Source organism: Monomorium pharaonis, chromosome 7 (assembly GCF_013373865.1).
Source record: "Monomorium pharaonis isolate MP-MQ-018 chromosome 7, ASM1337386v2, whole genome shotgun sequence".
Lineage (NCBI taxonomy): Eukaryota > Metazoa > Arthropoda > Insecta > Hymenoptera > Formicidae > Monomorium > Monomorium pharaonis.
The window spans coordinates 8,570,719-8,593,753 of record NC_050473.1 but is presented as its reverse complement, the minus strand read 5'-3'; the positions used below and the strand labels follow the sequence as shown (position 1 = coordinate 8,593,753).

Here is a 23,035-nt window from a genome sequence, read left to right as displayed (position 1 = left end):
TTCCTTTCTGCAGATAGACTCGGCGGTACTCGGCGCTAGTCGGCGCCACTAACACCATGGTTGAGTCGCGTCGCGTATATTCTACACTACAATTTCTACACCGTTCCACGTTCCACGTATGACAGGATAACATAACCTATACGTCTCCTGTACGGTTGTACGGTCATTTCTATCCACGTCTGTCAGTCTTTTCGCATAGTTAAGGTTTCACTTGTGACAGTTTATATCTTCAATATGGTGTCCGTTTTAAATACCGTCGATACCGGCCACGAGGATATGATCCACGACGCGGAAATGGATTATTATGGTTTAAGGTTAGCCACTTGCTCGAGCGACAATTCGGTGAAGATATTCGATTTGAAGAACGGCACTCAGAGTCTAGTTGCTGTTCTCAAAGGACACATCGGGCCTGTGTGGCAAGTCGCGTGGGCCCATCCGAAATTCGGCAATCTCCTGGCGTCTTGCAGCTACGACAGGTACACAGCCATATAACGCTACTTGTTACATATATTGCCACATCCATTTTCATCAATGCAGATTAAGATTAATCCCGAAATAGATAAAAAATAATTAAATAGTTAAGAAAAGTAGAAAAAGTAAAAACAGTAAGTTTAAAGTTATATTAGAGAAACTTATACTTAGATATAATAATTGGACAACTAGATTATAGTTAACATACTTGATGATATCTGTCATACGCAGTCGCAAACGTTTGTTTTTGCAGAAAAGTAATTATCTGGAAGGAACTGGGAGAGTGGACTAAGATATACGAGCACACCGGTCACGATTCCTCTGTCAATTCAGTTGCGTGGGCGCCACACGAGTTTGGTCTGATCCTTGCCTGTGGCAGTTCGGACGGATCGGTTTCTATTGTCGCGAACACCGGTGATACCTGGCACATGCAGAAAATAACAAACGCTCACACGATTGGTTGCAACGCGGTCAGTTGGTGTCCAGCTGTCGATTCGGCCGTTGATTCCACTGTGACTCCTCAACAGAGGAGCGAGCCTGTTAAGCGACTAGCCACTGGTGGTTGTGACAACCTGGTGAAGATATGGAAGGAGGATGGTGACAGATGGATAGAAGAAAACAAACTGGAAGCGCATAGTGATTGGGTATAGTTTAATTATAATGGAAATATTTGTGTATTCTGGAGTGCTATTCATATTTTTCTTTTGACAATTTACTCACATAAATTTTTATATGCTTTTAATATTTAACACATATGACACTTTAGAACATTTGTTTCCTGCATATTTCTTAAAAATTTTTAAGTGTAATTATAACATTTATATACAATTCTTTTTTTCAATTAACTATATAAATTTTCTATAGATATAGTATATGTAAGACTCATTTAATAATTATTATATATTTGTAAAAGTAAAAAAGGAATACCAATGTTTCTTGGTATGTCATAACAGACTAGAAAACAAAGATGTGCATTAAATGTTAAGAATAAAACAAATTTTTTTTCGCTTTATAAGTTTCAATATATTGGAATAATAAACTGAACTAATACTATTTTAATATAAATGAAATCTTATTAAATGTTATTTTAAATTATGAAAATTTTAATAATAAAAACTTTGGTGAAAATTTATTCCAGAGTTAAATATCATAAGATATATGTTTACATATTCATTTTTTTGTTACACTTGTAGGTTCGCGACGTAGCCTGGGCACCGGCGGTTGGCCCATCTCGAGCCGCTTTGGCGTCCTGCTCGCAAGATCGTCGTGTCGTTGTATGGACTTCCAATGATTACACTAGCTGGACACCGAATGTTCTTAATGTTTTCGACGACGTCATCTGGAATGTTAGCTGGTCGTTGACAGGCGGCATTTTGGCGGTCAGCGGTGGAGACAACAAGGTTTCGCTCTGGCGCGAGAATTCCGAGGGACAGTGGGCATGCATCTCGGAATTGAACAAAGATCAAGGGAATCTTAACAATCCAGATCAACGCACGTTGTAATATCACTTTAATATGTAAAATAATATAAGCGTTGTAAATTAATGCGATTTGTTTGATATCGAGTATCTTTAGTAAATTCCAGAATTAACATTAGAGTTATTTACCGTTAGTATTTGATTATCTGTAAGCGTTTATTCGAAGTATAACAATGCTGTTTATATTTGATTGATCTTTATTACGATAATAATCGAAAAATTGCAAATAAATAATTGCAAAATATACGATGGTAGAATATTTTTTTTACAATGTATTTCAGACGACATCTAGTTGATTTCTTTTTATAAAAAAATACATCGATTTTATCAATAGTATAATCGAAAGTTAAATTACTCATTCGCAATCAGTCTTGCGTGTATAAGGACGCGGCGAAAACTATGTCGCGCTTGATTGCGGTCGAGGCTTCCTCCATCTTCTCCTTTAAAACCGGATCGCCTATAGTCACAGCCGCATTTTTGACATCTCGCAACGTTTCGCCAAGTTGCTGTATACAACGGACTATAATTCCCTCTTGGACGTCTGTCATTTTCATGATCTCAGCAAACGACTTGGCTTGCGCCCATTCATAGACAACTTCCACCAAGCCGAAATTCAATGGCTGTAATGTCGACAGTTGATAGTATTGTTCGAGATGTTCCAGTTCCGCGTGCACTTCGTTCATTACGTTGCAGGCCTGAAGAAAAAGATCACTATAATTTCTTATCAAAAGGTGAAATTTTTTAACGATTATTTTTCGATAATCTTCAAAAAGAGATAAAATGCTAGCACGTACGTTAGTAAGGGTTGGTGTGAGTTTAGGCTCGAATTCTGTGCGTTGCTGGAAGATCAGTGCCGACAGTAATGCCGCTATTTCCGCTGGTTGCAAGACCGTTAATACGTTTTTAAGAATCAGTTCTGTTATCAGCAGTTCGTTACTACCCATTTGTAGCGCGACTCTTCCTTTCAGAGCGACTAATGATGAACGATACATTGTTATGTTTTAATAAAGAAAATTTACAGGTATATTTTAATTAATACAAACCTCTTTCATCATTATCTATGTATTTAAAATGTTTGAGGAGCGCTACCATATTCATGTATTCCGGATACAGTACCATTCCCTCGTCGCTAAGTTTCAGTTGCAGCTGTCGCTTTTTATCCTCAAGCTGATTTCGTTCAAATACAGGTCTAAATTGTTCTTCAAAGTTTGGTATTTCCGTGCACTTCATGTTGTCCAGACTAGCTTTTAATTTATCTCTATGTTGTATTCTCAGTTGAAAATCAGTCTTTGACGAGGGCTCGATGTACGGTCGTAGAACTTGAGGGTTACTAGAAGCGTTAAATGATAGAGAGGTCAATTCTTGAACTGCTGTCTGACACGTTTGTCCTGGTGGGTCGTTTCTAAAAAGAAGAAATAATCGATAAGGTGCTTTAATAATTTTTTTCTACTTTGTTATTATTATTTTCTTACTTGAATCGTGAAATTTGCCTTTTTTCCCAATCGTTTAATACCAAAGAGCAGTCAACTTTTATCTGGCAATTAGTTATCTTCAATATATGCCATGGGAACAGAGTCACAATTTCGTGCGACGGATTAATACTGGGAACGAATATTTCTTTTCTCGTTAAACCGATAATCTCACACCATTTCTCGAATATCTGAGGACTTTTAAATTCGGCAACTTCGGAGGTTGATGTATTCGTGTCTTTGAGTATCAAGACTTTGTACTGAGTGGAGTTCTTATGATGTATAATTTGCAGTAAGAGTGCTAGTTTTTTGTAATGATTCTCGTACGATATTAACAGGACTCTGCCCTCGGTCAAACCTTTCACTGCCTTCTTTGACTCGAGCAAATAGGGATTCAGGAATTTAACATCTTCCAGATAGTCGATCGCTTCATCATAAAACGTGGAGAGTTTCTTTTGTATTTCGGTCAGAGGCGGCAGACTCGACAGTTCGCGTTCGATTTTCCGTAACTCATTGTTATATGTCGCCTCTTGCGAAGCCAACGGCGACTCCTTGAAAGATTTGCGCATCATCGCTTCAACGGTAACGGATTCGTTTACCCTTCTTAAATTCAGAAGCATTGAATACGTGACTTTGAATTTCGATTCTAATGTCTGCGGTTCACCGCACATCATAGGCTTTAAGTCGTTAAAGTGTGGGACGTCGTTTCTGCACATTACTATGACAGTACCTGTGGTGTCATGACCTCGCCGTCCGGCGCGACCGGCCATCTGTATGTATTCAGTCGGATACAGGGTACGAAAGTTATTCCCGTCGTATTTTCGAATGGAATCAAAAACCACCGTGCGCGCCGGCATGTTAACTCCCATGGCAAAAGTTTCCGTTGCGAATAGTAACTAAAAATGCAATTTAACACCGTTCTATCATAACTTTTTAATTTTTGCACATTGTAAAAAGCCAAAAGTTACTCAGATTTTAAAAATGTGCTTTAACTTTTTGTTTTCAATATTTTTTTCTCGCAAAATTACCTTTACAACTCCATTTTGAAATAACATTTCTACGATCTCTCTTAAAATTGGTAGTATCCCACTATGATGTATACCCACGCCTTTTATCAGGAGTTCTTGCATCATAAGCACTTGCGGTAATTCTCTATCGCTGCCCTTCAGGTGTTTTATATTAGATTGGAAAAATACGTGTACTTGATGCTTCTCTCTCGCAGTTGTTAAATCGAGATTTCTTAACGTTGCAGCATTCATATCACAACGTTTTCTCGACAGAGTAAATACAACAACGGGTAACATATCCTATAAAATTGATGTTATATATAATATAGTTCAGTAACAGGTGAGAGAAAATTTAAAGAGTGATATGCACTTTTTTACCTAAATATTTAAATATTTATAATTAAAAACAAAGTCTTAATTGCAATTTTTGAATTAGCTTAGTGATTCTTGAATTATCTTATTTTATTATCTAGAATTTATAATCATTCTTTAAATTCTTATTTGTTTCCTATCTGTTACCAGAACTATATACAAAATGATTATTATATAATTTCTTCATAGAAAAGTAATGTAATTATAATAAATACATTGTTCTGAAGATGGCTTATAAACGCTCTCCATAATACTTCTTCTTGTTTCGGCGTCATCTGAATTCTTCTTCTTGAGTCTTTTGGGATTTTGTCTTTCTTTTTATCGGACGCATTTGTCGCTTTATACCATCTAGATTATTATCAAGCATTAAAGTTACATTATTATTATTCCTTCCTTTCTCTTATTCAAAAGTATGCAAAAAAGAGAAATGATTTACCCATCTAATAAAAACTGGCGATTGCTATCAAGAACTAAGAATTTGTCATCTTTGGTTTTACCATCAGTGCCGGTGTACAAGTAATGCAAAAGAGGTATTGGTCTTTTCAAAGTGCTGATCACATACATTTTTCGTTTTTTGATTCGACCGACCCAATCCGCGAATATTATTGGGTTCGGTACGGTCGCAGATAACATTACTATATTAATATTCTGCGGTAAAAGAATGACTATTTCCTCCCATACGTGACCCCTCTGAAAGTACAAGACAATTTTTATAGATTTTGCAAGAAAAAAATATATATTATTTTTATAAAGTCAGTATTACATACATCTTCATTATTTATATAATGCACTTCATCAAATATAACAAATTCCAGATCTCGCAAGACATCAGACGCGCAATACAACATTGATTGTAAGATCTCTGTTGTCATGATTAGACAAGAAGCAGTCTGATTTATCTGAAAATCGCCTGTTAACAATCCAACGCTTTCAAACTTTCTTTTAAAATCACGATATTTCTGATTTGACAGTGCTTTTATGGGGGATGTATAAATCACTCTGTAATGATATAAAAGATAATTATCAAACAATTAGCTATTTATGAAAACAATAATAGTGCAAAGTTACTTTTGATTTTACGGGTTTACCTCGTCATGTGCTTTTGACTTAATGCAATGGCATATTCGGCAACAGTGGTCTTTCCTGCTGATGTATGCGCAGCAACAAAGACATTGCTGTTCTCTTCTAATTTGAGAATAGCTTGCTTCTGAAAAGTGTCCAGTTCATAATTGAATGTGATCGCTGGGTCAGGTACTTTTTTATCAAAGTCAGTCACTGGCTCGGATACGTCCAGCTGTTCCGCCCATTCTGTCTTTGTAAGTTCCGCTTTTTTTTCAGATATTTTTAAGATTGGTATATTTGTATCCTTGGATGAAACAGAATTGTCTACAAAGGGAATGTTATTGTCCGCAACTTGAAGAACGGTCTCCTTTTTTGGTTCCTCAACTGAAGACCATGAGCCAAGCAAATTTCCCTCCTCGTGTATGACAGCCATTAAATTTACATTATTGTTACTGATTATCAAGTTTTCAATTTCTTCAGGTACTGAATCTTCTGTCTCGTTCCTTGTGCAGTTGATCGGCGTGCAATTGTCACTTTTAAATTCTAATCCTGAGCTGAATCCTTTGGCTAATGTCCTTAAATCTTTCTCAAAATCAATGTCGCCAACAATTTCATTTTTAGGCACTTTAGGTTCTTCAAAACCGCCAGGCCAAAATGGAATATTACTCGGATTGCCTGCAGAATAAATCATTTATTGTAATATATATTTTACAATTATGCGTTTTGATTGATATTTTATAAATTTTAATGAAGTGAAATATGTATTCAGAATTGGAATACCTCGAACTCCATCTGCAAGTGACCCAGGTGCGCGGATCATAGACATAGAATTCCTTGCAGTTTCCCCTGCACCTTGTAAATTGATTTCTTGTATCTCGCCAATCTTGCCTGTTATTGGATCACGGTCGAATTTTAGTGTGGTACTGACTGGAGTCAAATCGAATTCCAACAACGAAACAACATCAGCTTTACGCGCCCAATAACATTGGGTATTGTCTAGTTGATGTATAGGTAATCGTTCAGGGCATTCTATATATTCTCGCAGTTCTGACTTGATATCAGGCCAAATAGGTGGAGGCCCAGCAGCTAACTGTAAATTAATATACTTAAATATACAGAATTGTAATGAGGAGAGCTATACATTTGATATTAAATAATAATTACCTGTATTGATTCAGTCATTATTACTTCGCAAATCTTTTTTGTTTACAGCATGTTAATGTATAACATAATTGATGTTTCTTGTTGACTGAAGCAGTTAGGACATGATTGACATGTCAAAATAATAATTTAGTGATTCAATTAATTACCAATTACGCTAAAGATTGAACACGATTAATTTTAATTGATTGTATAATTAACTACTTCGTTAACTTTATTTTGGAGTTACTTCACCGATAAAGTAGGTGCGCTTTCAAAACACTATGCCAACACCAAAATAGGTTATGCAGGAGTAATGTTATCTATAACCTCTGTAAGAGAGTAAATCAACTTTCTTATCGAGAAAATTACAGGATTCAAACAAAATGCTTTCTTAAATGAAGTAAACGATTATTGATAATTATGCTAACTCAGAACTTTAGAAGTAGCGAACCAAGGGAATCACGTGACAAAGTGCCATACATACTGCCATATGGAACCTGCATGTGTGCATGCATCATATATTTTCTCTATTCCTTTAATATATTTTATAATTTTATAAAACGATTCTTTTTTTACTCATTACGAACAATTGATTGATTATAATGTACAATTTGCTAGGGATACATTTACGAAACTGAAAATACATATTTTATTTTTTATATATTTCATGTTTTTTTTTTGTTTTTGATCTATTATCAACAATTGGTTATAATTTACAATACTTGTTGGAAATACATTTACGAATCTAAATAGGTACTTAAAACTCAACAAAATTTTTCTTTATTTTATCATTATTGAAAATATTCATTTATTTATATACAAATTATTCTTTAAGTAAGAAAACATGCAAAAATATAGTTACATTTTAGCAAATACTTTTTCAACCATATATCAGTTATTTATTATTATGTTATAGTTATCTATCATTAATGATAGAAAAAAAGTTGGTATAAACAGGATTGCAAGGAAAGAATAGAACAATGTCTTAATATTTAATTGTTGATCAAATATTAATCATACATAACTAAAATAAAAGGAGCTACGTTTTTAAATAAACAAAGAACTATAATCTCTAGGACTTAATGTGTGATTATAAAAATTTATTAATAAAGCTAGCTGGTTTTTTATACTTCGTCAATAATTCATTAATCAATTTACATACAATAACATTTATACGTAATTATAAACGTGTTTACTTTTTTTGTGTAAATAAACATATATACATATTTCACTTTGTTTTGCTCATTCCTAATTTTGTTCTATCCTTGTGTTTATTCTTTTTCCGCAATCTCTGAATGTGCTTCTTCAGTTTACCTGTATTTTTCAATTCTTCGTATTGCGATACTAAATCCAAGACTTTCTTTTCAGCTGCAAAAAAGATAAAATAAAAAATACATTATATAAAATACAATAATAAATTGGAATTACAGTAGTATGTAATAATAAGATAAATTTACATTTCTTTTTGAAGACAGGCTTCTCTCCTCGCTTAACAGATTCTAGCAGTTCCTTCTTTTCTTGCCATTTTTTCTCTTCTTTCTCCCTCCTTCTTTTCTCCTCCCTCAACTGATTTTCAAGCCTCTGGATGAGATATTTTATTTTCTTTACAGTTTTTGGATCTGTAGTTTCTTTCAATTCTTTTTGCAAAGTTTTGAGATCATTTTCCCGCAACTCATTAATAAATGCATAAGAATGTCTGAACGCTTTCTCATCAAAGGTACCACATAAACTATCAAATCTAGGATCTCGCGCTATAACTTTTTTTACTTGAATCAACTCATTATGTATGGGAACTGGTTTTTTAGCAGACATTTCTCGTGGCCTGTTTTTATTCTCCCGTTTAAAATCCATTTTTTCTACTTTTCTCTTACTTTTCTTTCCAAATATAGTCTCATTGTATACTTTTGTGCCTAATTTTTCCTTTAACTTTTGTAAATCCGCGAAACTCATATGTTTCAATTCCTCTCGTATTTGTTCCTAAAGACAAATAATTTAAAGCATTTTCAGAATTATTACACAAAATAATGTTATATAACATTAATCTAATAAGAAAAAAAACTTACACGATCTTTATCTTCCGTAAGTAGGGACTCTTCTTCGTCATTCATATTGAATTAAAAAATATGATATAGCGGTGTACAAATTTATCAACTTCTGTAACAAAATTCACAATAACATGTTTTTTAGGTTAGAAATTACTTCTATTATATATTTACCTGCTTCTTATAGCAAGACGTGGAAAAATAAGAAAAAATATATTTACATAATTTACAAAACTTACTGTTGCATATACTTACTATATTGATCATATAAGTGTTTAAAAATAATATATTATAAATTACATGCGTACATCGTGCAAAGTCAGATAGATGGAGTGACAATCAGTGACAATCACAACATAGGAGCATAGCTGATCGCCGATTGGCTTGTCTCAGCCGTTTCGATATATCGATATTTTGAACCGCGATATTGCGATTATCGAATATTCATTTGCCAGTTGAGTTGTAACAGGCACGAGTCGTACGAAACCGTTTCGTGTTCCTCGCGATAGTTATTGCCCGAAAAGGGCCTCGTGGACGCGAAAAGTAATCGCGAGTGTCTCGGGAAGTGTCGTCCGATCGTTGTGACGTGTGTTGATATCGAGTGTTATCGTCGCTATCGCGTCAGCACTGCAGTCTCGTACTCGTGTGTGATTTCTTGTGAGCGGGTGTCTGGAGCATCTGACGGATTTCGTCATTGTTTCACCCGGGTGCATCGAAAGCGCAGTTGATGCTTAACCGTCGCCAGATATGCGCACGTAATCCGCAAAGTCGATCGCGTCATCAGTGAGTTGTACGAATTAAACGAATTGTATGGCATTGGTGCGCTAGAGATCCGTCAAGCGAACTCCGTGCGATCGTGGTGTCAAAACTGCTCGGTCATTATTGCTCGAAAAGAGCCTCGTGGACGCGATCGCGAGTGAAGTGTCGTCCGATCGCCGTGACATATAAAACATTGAGTGACATTGCTGGATCTTGGGAAGTTGCAGTCACTTTCTGTGCACTCTGGAAGTCTGGAATGTCTTGGCAGATTTCGTCGTTTTCTCGCCCGAGTATACATCGATAACGATGAATGCTCGGCCATCACCAGGTACGTGTATATAATTTGTAAAATTCACTGCGTCATCAACGAGTTGTATATTTTTGACAAATTATGTGATGTGGCGCGCCAGAGATTCGTCAAGCGAAACTCGCATGATCGTAGTATCGTGCGCTTGCGCACGATGTCCTCGCAACCGATGTGGCGAGAAATAAGAAGCAGTTATCAAAACAAGCGATGATAACGAAAGAAATATGATTACCGAGAATATTGCTTGTACTTGGAACTAACTGAGGAATATTATTTTGTCATGTTTATTTTCTTATGTTTACTGCCAAAAATTCTTTACTCATAATATGAACTATAAGTTAATTATTCTAAAATTACAAGTATATCTGGATCGTTGAGAAATACGTTTTAACTGTTTAAAACGTGTAATGTAAAAAAATTTATCGCGTTTAACATTACACGTTGCGTTTTGCACGTTCCAGGGTATATTACCAAAAATATATACTAGCTTATTTTAAAAAATAGATGTTGCGTGAATCCTATAAAAAATAATTAAAAATATATATAACAATATAATTCTAATTAAATTTAATGTTATCTTTAAATCAAACTAACAGTTTGTCTAACTAAACAATTATTATATTTAAACAACTATTCAACGCAACACAAGAATTGCTCTTTAAACAAATGTTTATAAATTATTTACATACAATATTTTTAATTTTTATTATCGTCCAACATTATTCGTAATGCTGTGAAATAGGACAGTGAAATCGAAAGATATTGTAACATATAACAACAAATAATTTTTTTTGTAATAATATAAAAGTAAATTTTTAATAATACATAACAAATATGTGCAATTATTTGCTATATGTAATTGCATGAAGTTGGAAAAATGTTCTATCTCGGAAGTAACATTCTGCAAATAATTACATTGTTATTGATACATGAGGATTAATATACTATTGTTATTGATATATCTATATCTGTTTAAAAAGAATTTTTGAACTTTGTCCTTATAACTTTTTGGCGTTTAATTATAACTTATTCATATTTTATTCTTTTTGAAATATATTTCTTTAACATTATCTTAATATCTTTTTGTATTTTTAGAAGTAGCCTTACGTGTTTTTTTTCTGGATTGCGTGTGTGAATCTGTGAATTTTTTATGATATCTTCAAGTATGTCGAATCTTCAGTCTTTTAATGTAGATTGGAAAAAATAAAGTTCACGGGACAGATCGAGAAAATAGGAAAGCTGGGTAAAGAATAGCGTCTTCATTTTTGTATAAAAGTCACAAATCAGCAGTCTGCAGTGCATGTTGACATAGTAAAGTAATCACAAGTTGTCCATTGTTCAAGCACTTTGTTTTTCACATTTTTTCACAGATGTTTCAGTATTTCGATATAATATCATGAATTCACTGTTTGAAGATACAGTTGAAGACACCAAGGAAATTTCACAGATTAATTTATATGCAATCTCGCGTATTTAGATTCCTCCCAGAAAAGTCCAGACACGATGGTAAAACGAGTGTATTTCGAACGGCACAAAGCTGAATAAATTGTAAGTTAATTTTAGAAAATTATAAAAACACAAGTTTGGAAACTTTTTAAACTTATATCTTATAGAGACCATAATAGTAAAATGTGAATCTTCAATTAATTTGCGTATGGATGTTTTAATATTAATTTTTAACATAAATACATTAACATTAATTACCTGTATGTGGCGATAATTAACTCTATCAGAAATGAAATTACATACCAATAACATGGAAACTGATGCTTTTTAGAACAATTAGTTGTGCTATATGGTCGAGGGTAAAATGGTAAATATGATTTGTGATAGCATATACTAACAGTGCTGCTAACGTCACAATAATGCTCAAACAATATAGTTTCATACAGAATACCTTGAATTTGTCGCATTTCGTAACAACGGTCAACTCCACATTATAAGCAAACTTAACTTGACGACAGATATCACTTCCTTTAGCATCATCTTTCTTCGCATGACTGTAATGTTGTACGTTATGAACGTATATATCGTAAGAGCTGGATATTAGAGAAAACTTTTTCTATGAAAACTCGCGAACCGTTTACGTAATGGATGCTTCACGTATCCATTTGCAGTAATATTATGATAAAAGAGTGTAGCAAAGGGGAGTTAGTCTAGGAGAATGCGTCTTGCGTTTTTTCGTTTTACATAGGGGGGTATACGCAAATAAAATTATCATGGAGCATATGGTGTACATACATGGCAGATGCATAGCCTTGCGTGTTTGAATTCAACAAGCACCAACGTTTTCTACTTGCAAAAAAGTTAAAAAAGTACATGCATATATAGTACGATTTCCAGAAGATATATAGATTTTATATATATGTATAATATATTTATACATATTTTAAATATTGTAGGAAAGCAATTAATAAATGGATTAAAATTTGCCTGTGATATATTCTGGATATATCATATATGTCATTCATTTACAGTCTAGGTATTACTGAAAAACGATACATTATTTTAATTTGTCTATTGTTTTGTAATATGTAGTTTTGTATCTTTATTATAGATACGGGGGTACAATAAAATGTTTTAACTTATCGCGTTTCAACGTAGCACTTTTCGTTGCACGCTACATAATAATTTCATCGATGCATATCCCGTCAGCGAAAGGAAACATGTATGAAATAACACATGTTCCACTGAAATGATATACAACGGTTTTAGGGGTGGATTTCACGCTCTTGCAACGTTCATATGTAGTAATTTTAAGAAAAGAAAGGATTTAGAGTTCTAGCAAAAAGTTAAATATGGAAATAGGTAGAATAAACGATAAAGGTGCAATAAACGATAGACATAATAACAATCGTACATGCAGATGATGTTAAAGAGAAGAAATGTTTAAGAATAAATGATAAAGGAAAATTAAAGCTTTGTCCAAAAGATTATAAGAAGTCAAATACATTACGTACGCGCTTTACAATAAGTAGACGTCGCGAATAACTTTTACACCATATGATATTGTAAATAACGTGCACAGTAGGGCACATTATAATTATTGATTTTGCCATAATAAGAGGTTTATGTGATTGAACTGTATTTATTAGTCCTACAGTCAGACTTAAAGTTAAAATTTTAGACACAAATATTGGTATAATCTCACACAGATGATTTTAAGCTTAACCGTGTCTTTTGGAAGAAACCAGCACCATTTTGCAAACAAATTTATCTTTGTGACGGCGATCACCTTTTTTAACGTCAAGTTTTTCATCATATCATGTACATGTGCCATGAAAAATGTATACGCAAAAATTTCTCCAAAAATTAGAGTACTGTAATAAAGAAATGTACATGATAGAAAAATCGTATAAACAATGAAGAATTCTAATAATTTTATTTGATATATTTCTACGAAGTAATTTTTACAAAATAGGAAGGGTAATGCCTATCAATTTCCAAGTATCTGTATTCTTAATGTAAATTTTAAGAAAAGCAATATACCTCTTATAAGTATATAAGGTATTCAGTGCATTTGTATAATTTATACTTTGTACCTTTTACTTCGAACTCTTCCTTTTAAAAACAAAAGAAACTCGTCTCTGGAATACGCTATTTTTTATTATTTTATACATATAATGTGATGAATACTAGTCTTGAAAGAACGGTTATTAAATTATGGAATATGCAAGTAATTGAGGAATTGTTGTTACCTGCTACGCAACCCCTGTTTCATATATTAATCATATGGTAAATTTCTTAAATGTAACCTTAGTTTTATCAAAATGCTTTGGAACTAAAGTTATAGCGCTATTTGATTACATTTGGAATTTTATGCGGTGAAATGGTAATATTTTAATTTTTATTTTTGAAAAAAATTAAAATATATAGTCTATGCTAAATTTCTTCTTCTTATTTTTAATTTTATCTTGATTATTATTACATATAATCTGTGACATTGAGTTAAAGCAACAGAGTATAGATATTCATACCTTAGTCTGGCAATATTACGGCCTTACGGATTGTTAAAGCTTATTGTGTTTAGTGGTTTATAAAACATGTCAAAAAAATATTCACGTGGTTCTTAGTAGTTTCACAAAACATGTTTAAAAGCTAATGTTAGAAATGCATAAAAAAAGTATTGTTGCAATAGCTATGGAATATAAATATAGGCAAACTGCAAATAATTATTTAAAATAATTGTTACAAAAAATAAGTACAATATTTAAGCAACAGAATTTGGACTGCAGTAATAAATTAACACAAATAACATTAAGTTTTTAACCAAGTGCGAACTTATTATTAATGTGTGATGGTGGAGTATCCAACTAAATAGAGATGATTAAAATAGTATCTTATATTGTATAACTATTAATAAGGGAAAATAACGATTTTATCATTCTCTCTCTGACTATTTTGCAAGTACCTAATAAAACGTAAGTCTCATTTAAAGTAATTTTCATGTAGATTTTTTGATGTTAAATAATAGAAGAAATCAAAAGTCATTTTTATAAATAGATAGTATAAAGTTTTGTTAATATAATTTACATATTATTTATTGAATAATTTAATTGCCATATCATTTCGTATGATGGCGATTACATTGTTAACTTTATAATCTTTTTTTTAATGTTAATTAACCCTGATTCTAATAACATGACAAAGCTTAATGACATGTAACGAAACAGAACATTAGAGAGTTTGAAAAATATTCTCTCTTCTACAGTACTAATTCAAACTAGCATTTTTTTAAATCGTTGGAGTACTTTTTACAAAGAAAAATTTTTGTAATAGCGATCTTTGAATCGCTCTTTATTTATATTTTTAAATATTTTTTAATTAAAGCCAGTTAGTTTTTTTAGAGAAAGAATTAAAAATTAATAATAAATAAGGAATGACTATTATAAAAAATAATTTTTGATTATACTTAATAAATTACATTAACAAAATTACTGTTTACATTATCTTATATTATTTATAAAAAACGACATTACTTCTGGTTTATCTAATAGTTAAATGTTATTACTTGTATATTAATTATGTGATGTAATACGTGATAAAATTGATTAATTATGGAATTTATTAAGATTGGTGGATTGTCAGAATCATTTAAGACATATCATATATGGGTTCTAAAAGCTTATCATTGCTTTTTACTTGCTTTTCATATATTATAATTTTTTATTGCTATATTTTTTACATTAATATATAGATAATAATAATAATGCATTGATTTTAAAAATAAGACATTAGTCTATACATTCTTACTTGTACAATGTATAAGTCAAGTAATTGTATATTTTAATGTATGTTTTTACAAGATTACGAAATATCGGATGTTTTTTTGTGTAAATACTAAAATTGTTTGAAGCTATTATTTTAAATCTGTGTAATACCATGTTTGGATTTAATTATTTTCGTCTTCCAAAATAATTATGCGCAGCGTTGTGAAATAAGACATTATAGTTGAACAGAACTAAAACATAAAAATGAATAATCTTTTTTTGTTATAAAAATCAATATTTGATATTTATAGCCTTAGGTGAAAATTGTCAAACGGCGTAACTTCTAGCCTCTGCTGTATTGGTCTGAAATAAAAGATGTAAAAATTTATTTATTATTATTAACATTTATACGAAGTATGCGTGAATTTAAAAAAAAGGAGAAAAAAATTGATTTAAATTGAAAAAAAATTAATTTAAATATTTTGTGTAAATTTTTTTTAAACGTGAGATTTCTTCAATTTTTAAATTTTTTAATTTTTTTTTAGGTTTACGTACATTATATGAATGTTAATAATAAAAAATTTTTACGTCTTTTTTTCAGACCAATACAGCAGACACTAGAAGTTATCGTTTGAGAACTCGTGTCACAAACTTTTTGACACAGTGCCATATCTCCGTCATTTTTAAATACTTTATAATAAGAAAAAACATTGTGATAGTTAAAAGTTAATAATAATAATACTTAAACTTTCACAAATGTAACACAACCGTTCTCTTTCAAAAAAATTCATAAAAATGGACTCATTTTTAATTGCTTAAAGGTATTTCCCCTCTCAAGAAAGCATACACTTAAGCTTGATTATTATTAAAATTGTTCTGTTTAAACTTGATATAATTTTAGCAAACCTTTCATTATAGCAATGGAGAAAGTCTTCATGCTAGGAGCTGTTCTGAGCTCTCGCGACAGATGTTTTTAACAGTGTCAAAATGGTGTCTTTTTAGATGAGTTTTAATTTTGAAGAATAAAAAATGGCACGGTGCTATATTGATTTCTTTTGTTTTTGAAATTTATCTGAAAGAAAACCAATTTGGCATTGTTGAAAACGTTTAGCTCACTGCGACGAAAACTCTGAATAGCCTCTTATTATACATATACTTTGAAGGTTACGTTTAATTGTATGTAATGTTTTTTGAACAAAATGCATTTTTGAATATCATGTGTTCATTACTTTTAGAACACTCCTTGTATGTCTACAAATGTATCGAAAGAAATCGATTGTAAAAATATGAAATTTTCAATTAATTTTAGATAATAAACATGTTAAAGTATTAAAAAACTTTAATAATAGAGTGTGTTGTATTGTATGTGAATTATAGATATTAATATAAAACATCAATAATTAATATGAAGAATATGATAGCGACTTAAAAAAAAATAGTTATTTTGAAATTTGATCTTACCGTTGAAAAGTATTTATGAGATAATTCAGGCAGAAAACACGGTATTGAAACAATTATTGGTTTTCGACTTTTCATTATAATAATCTGCAGACATTTATGCATTTTAATTGATTGTCCTTTTGCTCGAAATATATCGAATGCTGCTTGTGCTATCTTTGTGCTTGACTATGAAAAATATTAAACACGTATTAAATACTATTTACACGGAGAGAATTTTCTCTTAAAATTTATCCTCAAAATCAATTGTAATTGTAGGATAATGTGTTAACTCGAGGAATTTTACTATACTTTTTAGTAAAATTTATTAAAAGTATAGTAAATTTTACTAAAAAGTATAGTAAAATTCCTCGAGTTAACACATTATCCCACAATTACTAGATTTTAAGGGTAAATTTTAAGAGAATTTTAAGAGAAAATTCTCTCCGTGTGATACTATTAATGTACTATGCACATAAATTAGAAGATTAATTCAAATTGGAGAAAAAATTGATAAAATTTAAAGGTAATATAACTTTTTCAAAAATGATAGAGCGATCGATGTTTATTATTTCTGTTCATACAATTATACATGTCGTCCCAAGGCCATCGCGTAGTCGTTATGATACAAAAAAATTAATACAACGTAATATATATATACATTTGTCCCAAATCGTGTGACTTAACGCTCGTAAAAAGGTAGAAAGGATCGAGATGAATATAAAAATCCAATATTGTTTTGGTTAGGTCCACCAATAATCGAGATATTAACGTATGGAATGTGCAAATAATTATCTAATTAATTTCTATCGTAATTGTGAACAGTATATTAATGAAAGCTTATCATACATTCACGATAGATTTTTTTCGTGTTATGGCTCGAGCGGATCGAGCTCTTCCCTCGGCGCGCTCTCATTTGCATAATTTGAAAAATTAATAATCCGATTATTGGTGGACCTAACATAAGACCTAACCCAAGATTTAACCCAAGACAATATTAGACTTTTATGTTCATCTCGATCCTTTCTACCTTTTTACAAGCGTTGACTCACATGCTTGGGACACCCTGTACACACACACACACACATATACAAATATACATATATAATCTATATGATGTTGATAGATGTCTCTCAAATGAGGCGTCTTGTGCAAGTGGAAACATTTTAAAGCTTTATATTTTATTGTCAACTTTAAATCTTTCAAAATTTAAACTGCTTTCAGTAATATCGTTTTATAATAATTTTTTAAAAAGTTACATACATTCTTTAAAAAATGTCCAAAAAACTGATAAAAATATTTTTACGTTAACTAATAGATAATTGATGGATATTATTATAACAAACAACAAAACAGTTAGTATATTGAAATAGTTTTTTCCAGTTACTGATAAAAAAACTGGTCAGTATTATTAAAACTGAACATCAACTGAAGAGTATTACTAGTAACTGATTATTATATACAATCACTGATTATCAAACTGACTGTTACGTGAGAAATGTTACCAGTAACTGGTTCCCGTATTCAATTACTGATAAATTATTACAAATTACTAATACATCTAATCAGTTCTTTTTTTTAATTTCATCAATTATTCAAATAATGCTTTAAAGTGGCGCTTTAATTTTAGTATTTATACTTGGTTTAGCGAGAGACACCGCTCGGAATGAGCATAATATAATGGCGGATAAAAAGGTCATACTGGGGAAGGCATACCGTCTTACTTGATATATGGCGCATATGGCGCACTCGGGCCCACGGCTATTATCTCATTGTAGCAATTTATTAATATTATTTTATTTATAATATTTATTAATATTATATTATTAATATTTCTTAATAGGCTTCTGCTATCATTAATTTAATTAAATATTAGAATAAAAATCGTACTCGTCATATAAAACTGAATTGTTTGATGGTATTTAATCATCAATATGCCAAATATTTCGGTGGCTCTGCGTTATTTGTAACACTGATAATCGGCACGAGCATTAAAACGACATAGTTATTTCTGCGCGAACCGGATGAAAATTTATCTTCGTCAAGCAGCGTCTTTCGCTGAACTAAGTATAGTAAATATATATATTTAGCAAATAACTTACCATAGATATTAATTGTTCTCCTGGCCAAGCATACATGTATACTTCTGCTAAAGTTATTATAAATAATCCCGCAAATTGACACATTAGTGTTATAGATTGATGCTATTTGAAAAAAAAACAATATTTTTATATTTGCATATTTACAACTGTGCGTCTCATGGAAATATGATTGTTTAAACATATATTGTAATTGATCAATTTTAAACATTTTTAAAAATCTACTGTTTGAAATACAAATTTTAATATAATTTGGCTTAATTTTTTAAATATTTTTTTGCTATACATATTTTGATTCGTGAATTTTGAGGCACCTTTATTAATCTTATAACTGGGATCATGCTGTAGTAGTTTTGTACCCCAGCGCGAATTTGAATTTAGCAAATCATCTCCTAACTTAGCAAATAAAGGGATCGAGTCGGGACACGGACTAATTCACTTTATAGTCTTAGGAATAAAAAGTGACACTAGCTGGCGTCAGAGCGCTATGCTTTAGCTTTCGAGCAGTACAGACCATAGACATAAAATGGAAGTGTGGTATGTTTATACCCTATGTATTTTCTTAGTGCTGAATTAAAAATAAATATTTTCTTATTATTCTGAAGCAAAATAAAAAAGATTTATTGTACCTTTATTCATTTTTTCTTAAATTAGCATTTTTAAAATTTTTATTTATCAAATTAATTATACTTTTTAAACAATACTTAAAATCTATTATATTACGGTTCTAGATCCGGTTCTATCGTTTACCTTTCCAAAACTCTTTCTTTAATTTGTTAAAAATTGACGAAAATGCGACTGTTTTTTAAAAAAACTTATTTTTGTGGTTTTTTTTCAAATTTTATTTTGTTTGGATTAATTTTTAACGTATATAATGATAATTAATATTATTGTGAATTATACCATCTTAATTAAAAAACAAAGAAATTTATATAGCACAATACTGATTAATTCGTCTATTCAATTTGAAGTGAAGAAAAATCAGTTTACCGTTTTAGAACAAAAAATTAATATTGCTTAGTTCCTTATTGTGTTTTTTTATTTAAGAAGTTTTAATTTTTTTGACCAATGACATTTTAATTAGCTATGGTCTTTAAAAGAAAATAATTTATATCTTTCTCTCATTAGTATGATAATATTAAATTTCTATAATATTTTATATACTTACTGTAACAAACACAAGAAAGACAAGTATTGCACTAAATGTGGCACAAGACACAGCGATAAATGCGAAAGGACGGACAACGAAAATAACTTCTTCTGCATATCTAAAATTAGTTAAAATATTTATATATAATTTAATTTTCTTTTTAAATAGGATATTCACAATATAAAGATATTATATTTACTTGAGTAATTCTTGATGTACTTTAATACATTTGAACAACTGATAGACATTTGTAGTTTCCCTCATTTCTTCAATTAGCATCTCAAATTTTGCCGATGTAAACCAAAGCAATAGAGCCATATAAACATTTAGGCATAGATGTGCTGATGTCATTATCCCGACTACAGATTGGCATAAATAGATTATTGTTTTTAATGGTTGATGAGACACGTCAAAAGGATATTCGGCCAATGTTGGAAATGGTTGATGCTGCAGTGTAGGTAACAGTACGATCGTAAAAATCGCAACAGAATAGAAAATACACATGATTGTACAATAAAATACAAGACACTTGTCAATATATCGTTGAATAACAACTTTTTCACGTGGCTTTATTAAATCGCAAAATTTTTCCATTTTGTGAGTAACATTCTGTAAATTATTACATTGTTATGGATAAAGAACAGAATTAGAAAACAACAGAATTGTGATTTCTTAATTAACATAATCTAAATATTTAATAAATATTAAGTACTTGTATGTTATGATATTTCATTTGATAAGAAATAAAGTTACATATAATATGTATACTGCTGCTTGATAAAAGTAATTGTTGTACTACATATGCAATATTATTGATATGATTTGAAACGCCATATAATAACGACAGATCTAAGCATATCGCCATAATGATACACCAAAATTGATATAGTTTCATACAGAACATTTTTAATTTTGTCGCATTTTTTGGCAACGGCCAACACCAAATTGGGCCTAGACTTAATTTCAGGATAAAAAATATTTCTTTTAACGTCACTTTTCTTTGCATGACTACGTTCTGTTACGTATATTGTGCGCGTATATTTGCAAACTGATACAAGGAGAGCGGAAAAGTTTTCGCTAGTCGTTGTATTGTACAATGTACTGAGTGAATTTGAAGCACTGGTATAACTGAGGGAAATTAACACAAACGTGTTATTTTCTTTTTTGTGTGTACTTTTATTTTGTATGAAGGATATACATTGATAGCGTTGCGTGTCCATCAATAGAAAAGTTCATAGTAAGAGTTAGCAAAATATGCATGTAAGTGCTTTCACTGTGATATTCAAGGTACACTATGTAATTTACTTCTCAGATACTTTCCAGACATTGCAGAGGAACTATACATTATTTTAATTTGTCTATTATTCTTCTATTGTAGAATCTACAACATAGACTGTTGTCCTACACAAACTCTGCAGAAAAGCGTTTTAACTTAGAGTTTGAACGTTCAATAATATTCTTCGTTGAGCGCTATGTAATTTTATCGATGCACATCCTATCCGCGATAGGAAGTAAGTACGTAGGAAGTAACATACGTTTCATTGAAATGATATACAACGCTGTTGGAAGTGTCGACTTTACGCTCACGCAACCTTTGTATATGTAATTTTGAGAAAAAGGGAAATTTTATATTTTACATTACAGGAATAGGTAGAAGGGTGCAATATGCTATACCAGTAAATCTGTTGGGGTAATGTGGTACTTCTATAATACACGTTGGAGTTTCGAATTTAATGTGGGTAGCTATGCGAAGATGAAAATCAATATTGACAATGGGAGGGTCGGAAAACGAACTGCTAGATTGTAAAAATAGTTTCATATGAGCTGTTGCTTTGTACACATGTTTGGCTGCACGAGTTGTAATCTTTTGAGGAATTGTTATGAAGTTTGTGTTTTTCTTAAAAAAAGAAATCTGAATTATTTTTTGCTTGTTATGTGTAAACCGCTGCAAGTATGCAATCTTGATCTCTAATGCAACATTTTGGAAGTATCTTTACCTTGCGAAATTGCGAGCAATACAATGACTTGAAAAAAGCGCATTAGACATAAGAAAGTCTAGACTAGTGAACTTTAAAAATCGAAAATTTTGCACCGTTAAAATTAAGATCGGAGTTTTATTTTGGAGATACAATTGTTTAATGGTTCTTTATTATTATATATACAATTTATCAACCGTATATATATATATATATATTTCGTGATTATATTTTGTATTAGAATTATACTACATTTATTGAATAATGTAAATATTAGTATTTAGTTAAAGGTTTAGCTAAATTTTAGCAAATTGTAAAAATAAATTTTATGAAAATTATTAAAATTTATATTTAATAAATATTATCAAAGTATATTTAGAGGAGAAAGTTATATAGCTATTAATTATCGTTTGTTATAGATTATTATAGATTACTAATAACTTTGTTAATAATCAAATTTTTAATTAAAAACTTAACATTTTTGCGCGCACGCATACATGCACGCACCCACATATATACAACGCACGCACGTGCGCGTACGCACACATAAAGACTGTATACATGTATGAGTTATTATGCAATCCAAAATTGTTTTCAACAAGATCATTATATTTTAGTATTACCAAATTATAGCAGTTTTGTAATATTATAATTTATAGATAGTGATGTAAAAGAATACTAATCGATACGTAAATATAGTAACAATTGTAAACAAAACTATATAGTACAAAGTTTAAAATATTTTATTTACGTACATATTATCATATAATAAATAATTATAACATATCTTTTATAAGAAAGAAATTGATGGAAAAATACAATAATAATTATCTAAAAAATAAACTGTGTAGAAGATTGCTATGTCAAAACATTTATGTCCATTGGATAATTACATTTTTTAACAATTTTAAAATATATTAATATATACTTTTACATTATGTTCAAAAATAAATAATTATTAATTATTTGATATCAGTTGAAAATTTATAATTGATTATCAATGACATGGTTAGATAACTGATCACTACAAGAAATAACTTGTTTCACATATTAA

At 30.7% G+C, this 23,035-nt stretch overlaps 4 protein-coding genes across 6 annotated transcripts; 1 reads left to right on the top strand and 3 right to left on the bottom strand.

Moving 5' to 3' along the window:
• The first annotated feature begins 88 nt into the window (after positions 1–88).
• On the top strand, positions 89–2,192 carry LOC105836875 (protein SEC13 homolog). The gene is made up of 3 exons (XM_012681209.3): positions 89–476; positions 725–1,115; positions 1,665–2,192. The coding sequence occupies exons 1-3, from the start codon at positions 235–237 to the stop codon at positions 1,971–1,973; spliced, it is 942 nt and encodes a 313-aa protein (XP_012536663.2). The 5' UTR covers positions 89–234; the 3' UTR covers positions 1,974–2,192.
• Positions 2,025–7,926, bottom strand: LOC105836874 (helicase SKI2W). The gene is made up of 11 exons (XM_012681208.3): positions 7,023–7,926; positions 6,639–6,948; positions 5,885–6,533; positions 5,564–5,795; positions 5,233–5,486; positions 5,012–5,144; positions 4,446–4,724; positions 3,421–4,313; positions 2,992–3,350; positions 2,743–2,921; positions 2,025–2,643 (listed from the first exon to the last, which is right to left on the bottom strand). The coding sequence occupies exons 1-11, from the start codon at positions 7,038–7,040 to the stop codon at positions 2,314–2,316; spliced, it is 3,636 nt and encodes a 1,211-aa protein (XP_012536662.1). The 5' UTR covers positions 7,041–7,926; the 3' UTR covers positions 2,025–2,313.
• Positions 7,927–8,084: 158 nt separating this feature from the next.
• On the bottom strand, positions 8,085–9,413 carry LOC105836866 (ribosomal RNA processing protein 36 homolog). Of its 3 annotated transcripts, none has more exons than XM_012681191.3 (4): positions 9,299–9,413; positions 9,065–9,155; positions 8,459–8,978; positions 8,085–8,369 (listed from the first exon to the last, which is right to left on the bottom strand). In XM_012681191.3, exons 2-4 carry the CDS (start codon positions 9,107–9,109, stop codon positions 8,230–8,232), a joined length of 705 nt encoding a protein of 234 aa, XP_012536645.2. In that variant the 5' UTR covers positions 9,110–9,155; positions 9,299–9,413; the 3' UTR covers positions 8,085–8,229. The 3 variants fall into 3 exon arrangements, with proteins under 3 accessions (XP_012536645.2, XP_012536646.2, XP_036145860.1); XM_012681192.3 differs by having other exon boundaries at positions 9,218–9,403; XM_036289967.1 differs by having other exon boundaries at positions 9,065–9,403.
• A 5,588-nt stretch (positions 9,414–15,001) lies between these two features.
• Positions 15,002–22,270, bottom strand: LOC105829737. The gene is made up of 6 exons (XM_036289961.1): positions 20,718–22,270; positions 20,205–20,614; positions 20,024–20,123; positions 18,859–18,960; positions 16,781–16,945; positions 15,002–15,570 (listed from the first exon to the last, which is right to left on the bottom strand). Exons 1-6 carry the CDS (start codon positions 21,009–21,011, stop codon positions 15,502–15,504), a joined length of 1,140 nt encoding a protein of 379 aa, XP_036145854.1. The 5' UTR covers positions 21,012–22,270; the 3' UTR covers positions 15,002–15,501.
• Positions 22,271–23,035: the final 765 nt, after the last annotated feature.